General features: G+C 54.0%; 1 protein-coding gene across 1 annotated transcript; it reads right to left on the minus strand.

Annotated features, from left to right (window-relative positions):
* Positions 1-3: 3 nt before the first annotated feature.
* SLC19A3 (solute carrier family 19 (thiamine transporter), member 3) lies at positions 4-792 on the minus strand (the record flags this gene model as incomplete). The annotated part of the gene is made up of 1 exon (XM_009708692.1): positions 4-792. A coding segment is annotated over one exon (789 nt), but the record flags the coding sequence as incomplete, so codon positions are not given.
* Positions 793-797: the final 5 nt, after the last annotated feature.

Here is a 797-nt window from a genome sequence, read left to right on the forward strand (position 1 = left end):
AAAAGTTGCTATTGCTTCAACAGCTCCATTGTACACTGCAGAGCTGTGAGAGGGGGCTCTGAAGTCCCACAGCACTTGGATATAATTCAGAACCTGGTTAAAGCCTGCCGTAGCCAGAGCCCACCACAGGGACCAGTACAGAAGTTTCCTAGAGCTGTAGCAATCCCTCAGGTCCTTGCCCAGCTGCACCAGCACTCTGAGCATGTGATTCTGGGGCTCGGCATTATCAGCCTGCTGTTCAGGTCTTGGTCCCCTGTCAGAAGGCACAGAGCTCTTGTCCTCTCGGCAGCTCGGCGGCCTCTCGGAGCCAGCTGTAGCCACAACTTTATCTGGTCCTGGGAGAGTTTCTGAGACATCTTGCCTGTGGAAGAACATACTCTTTTGAGGCATTGGGAGGAAAAACGAACACACGAATGCCAGCGACACGGAAGCCAAAGTAATGGCGTTAAGGTGAAAATAGGATACATCGGCTAAGGAAACCAGCAGCTGTCCCAGCACGGCGGCGACGGTGGCTGCAACGAGAGTGATGCTTCTGCAATAGCTCGTCACTCTCTGATAGTGATCGGTGCTGACGACGCTGTAGATGTAGGCGTAATAGGCGACCTCGGCAGCTGTCACCATCCCGTAGAAGAATTCCACCACCTGCATGGCCACCACTCCGTGTGCGAAGAGGAGCAAGAGCCACGTGACGATGAAGCTGATGCCCTGGAGGAGGAGGATGGGCTTGTAGCGCACGTAGTCTGTGATCAGGAAGACTGGGAAAAGGAGTGCAAGGTAGGAGTATGTCCAAACTGGGA

This window comes from Cariama cristata, unplaced genomic scaffold (assembly GCF_000690535.1).
Source record: "Cariama cristata isolate BGI_N322 unplaced genomic scaffold, ASM69053v1 C10852248, whole genome shotgun sequence".
In the NCBI taxonomy this organism is placed as follows: domain Eukaryota; kingdom Metazoa; phylum Chordata; class Aves; order Cariamiformes; family Cariamidae; genus Cariama; species Cariama cristata.